The sequence below is a fragment of the Camelina sativa genome, chromosome 20, assembly GCF_000633955.1.
Source record: "Camelina sativa cultivar DH55 chromosome 20, Cs, whole genome shotgun sequence".
Lineage (NCBI taxonomy): Eukaryota > Viridiplantae > Streptophyta > Magnoliopsida > Brassicales > Brassicaceae > Camelina > Camelina sativa.
Genome location: NC_025704.1, coordinates 26,367,768 through 26,370,643, shown reverse-complemented (window position 1 = coordinate 26,370,643; position 2,876 = coordinate 26,367,768). Strand labels below are relative to the sequence as shown.

General features: G+C 27.4%; 1 protein-coding gene across 1 annotated transcript in view; it reads right to left on the bottom strand.

Annotated features, from left to right (window-relative positions):
* The window catches only part of LOC104772842 (probable WRKY transcription factor 16), an 11,186-nt gene extending 10,249 nt beyond the window's left edge, over window positions 1-937 (bottom strand). The window contains exon 1 of the mRNA XM_010497404.1: window positions 426-937. Coding sequence (XP_010495706.1) covers window positions 426-871 — 446 coding nt within the window. The 5' untranslated portion in view covers window positions 872-937. The remainder of the gene's footprint in view (window positions 1-425) is intronic.

Genomic DNA, 2,876 nt, shown 5'->3' with positions numbered 1-2,876 from the left:
AAAAAAAAAAAAAAAAAATTAAGCCATGATACCCAAACGAACTTAGCAGTCTTAGCTCAACTTAGTCGCAAAGATAAAAGCGGGCCACTCCTAGTCAACTAACTATTATTCTTCTTTTTTTTTTTTGTTTCATTTAAATCTTCGTATTATCATTATCATATAAATTTAAATTACTACAAAAGTATATAAAACTACCAAAAAAGAAAAACTATTTTGACTTTTTATACATCTCCCAGATTTGGAATCGGCATATTTGAAAAATTATATCTCCTAAGTCCTAACATAAATCAAATTCGTGTTTCCTTAAATATTTTAGTTCTTTTAGCTTTTCTATATTTAAATACTAAGCTAACCAAAACGTTAGTCAAACAAGAATAGCTAGTTTCATCAAACAAAATGTTTTCTATATTCAGATTTGGACTTACTCTTGTTGAAGATTTAACTCGTGGCCTGGTAAGCCCGCTGTTTTAGTCAGACAATCTCTCCATTTAGCTACCCGGTCGTTCAAGTACTTATTCCCGTGTTGGGAAAAGGCAACTCCGAATCTATCCGTCTGTTGCTTCACCATGGACTCAGTGACGCCGCCATAGTAAACCGGAACAATCACAAGCCCGTCATCTTTTCGCTCTAGAAACTCCGAGAGTGTATCTAAGCACTGTTTAGAGAACGCGTAATTCTCGGAGAAGACAACCACAAACACTTTGCACCCTTCATATGTCTTAGGCTGCGTTGCCACGTTGGTGCAGTCTCCACCAAGGCGCACGGAAACGCTCCTGCGGCGGAACGCGGCCAAGAGGTGTGTCACAAAAGAGTTGCGAGTCTCAATTCCACTGAAGTCGATAAATACGTCATCCGTGCTTGAAGTCGCCATTGATTTTGTTAGTTTTATGTATTACTGTGCTTTGAGATTTTATATCCCAAGACCCAAGTAACAATATATTGTGCCAGCGTATACTGTATATTTGTAACTTGTAGTTGTATATACCATTTCTACCTCTTTCGTATTAAATACTAGAAGTAGACTCGCGCGATACGCGAGATAACTTTATAATAATTTTAACATATTATAGATTTAATAAAATATTTTAAAATTTATATTTTATGTTTCGATAAATTATTTTATGTTTTTTTATTTGTTTTGTTTTTAAATAAGTATTCTCAGTCACTTTAAATGAATGACTATTGATTAGTTAAACATTATAATGATAAATTTAAAACATCAATATTACAAACATTAATATTTAATCTATAAAACATCAATATATATCTTCTAAAACCAGACACCTCCAAGAAGAGTAGAAAACCCAGAAATATCACATAAAGAAAAAAAGTTAAATATTACAAAATTTTGAAAATTATGAGAGAGATAGAATATGATGTTTGGTGAAGACTTTGTCTAGCTATGTATAGATCAATTTGTAGTAGTATGGGAGGTTTTTGAGTTTTTTTTTTCGTCAAACATATGGGAGTTATAGTTATATTTCAAAGAATAAATATACCATAGGTTTTGCCTTTGTTTTTTATTTTTATTTTTATTTTTTTGTAAAATACAAATTATATTGCAGTTAATACATTAAAGTGTATTCATATGATGATAGATTTGTTTTTAAATTTTTTCAAACATCATGCAAGTTACATTTTAAAGAATCAATATGCAATAAATTGTGTTAATGGTTACTATTAAAAAAAAATATATATATATATATATATATATATATATATATAAATATATCATATTGTTTTATATCTCTAAATTATTTTAGAGAAAATTGATTTGATATTTTGGCACAAAAACTGTGAAACAAATATTATGATTTTTTTTCTTAGCAAATAATTAGTATAATATTATTATATTTTCTATAGCTTGAAATTAGTAAAAAATTTAATAACCATCACATTATATTGTTTCAAAATTATGTTCTGAGGAGGCGTTGTTTTTTCTTCTCTCTCATTATATATTTTATTTTCCTTATTTAAAAAAACATTCTAATGTTTGTGAAAAAATAACATTCAGGTTTTAAACGTAAACGCGAACCAGTTGCAAAATTATCGGCTGGCTTCTATTGTCTCTCTTTAGGTATATTTTTTAGTATGCATCAAACCAGTTGCAAAATTATAATGTATATATGTAATATAAAGGTTTTGTCCAAAATTATAATATAAATATTTAGTTCTTTCTTATTTGCAAAATTATAATGTTATGATAATTATATAAAATATTGATAAATGATATCTATGCATAATTATAATGTTATGGTAATTATATAAAATATTAATAAATAAGATATATATATATATATATATATATATAATTACTAAAAGGACAGTGCATATATAAATGTCAATTTATTTTTTATTAATGAAATATCATTTAAATTTAGTGTATATGAGAATAATGTATGTAATTTGAGAAAAATGAATTGAAAGAATTTACTAATTGAGAAGTGAAGACAGATGTCGAAAATATACGCTACCAAATGTTATCATGTTATGCAAAGTTAGGAGAAAACCTTCTCATATTATATAAGATTTATTTTAAAATACAATTATATATATTTTTCTTGTTTTCCGTACACCTATAGTTTTGCAGCTTTTCCATTAGTATCTGGCTACCATATAGATCCGTCAAATAAATCAGAAAGAAAAAGAATAAACAGAAATCTAGTTATATTTGGTTTGATTGGTAGCTCTAGGGTTATGTTGTATGAAACTCTCGGCGAGGTCTATTTCTCATCTCCAAAATGTTTTAGAAACATAAATTTTTGGAAGCACAAAAAAAATGTCGTTGAAACACATTGTTTAAAACTTTCTGTTTTGGAAACATGATCGAAACTCAAGTTTATAAACTCGCGAAAACATCTTTTTAAAAAAAACTT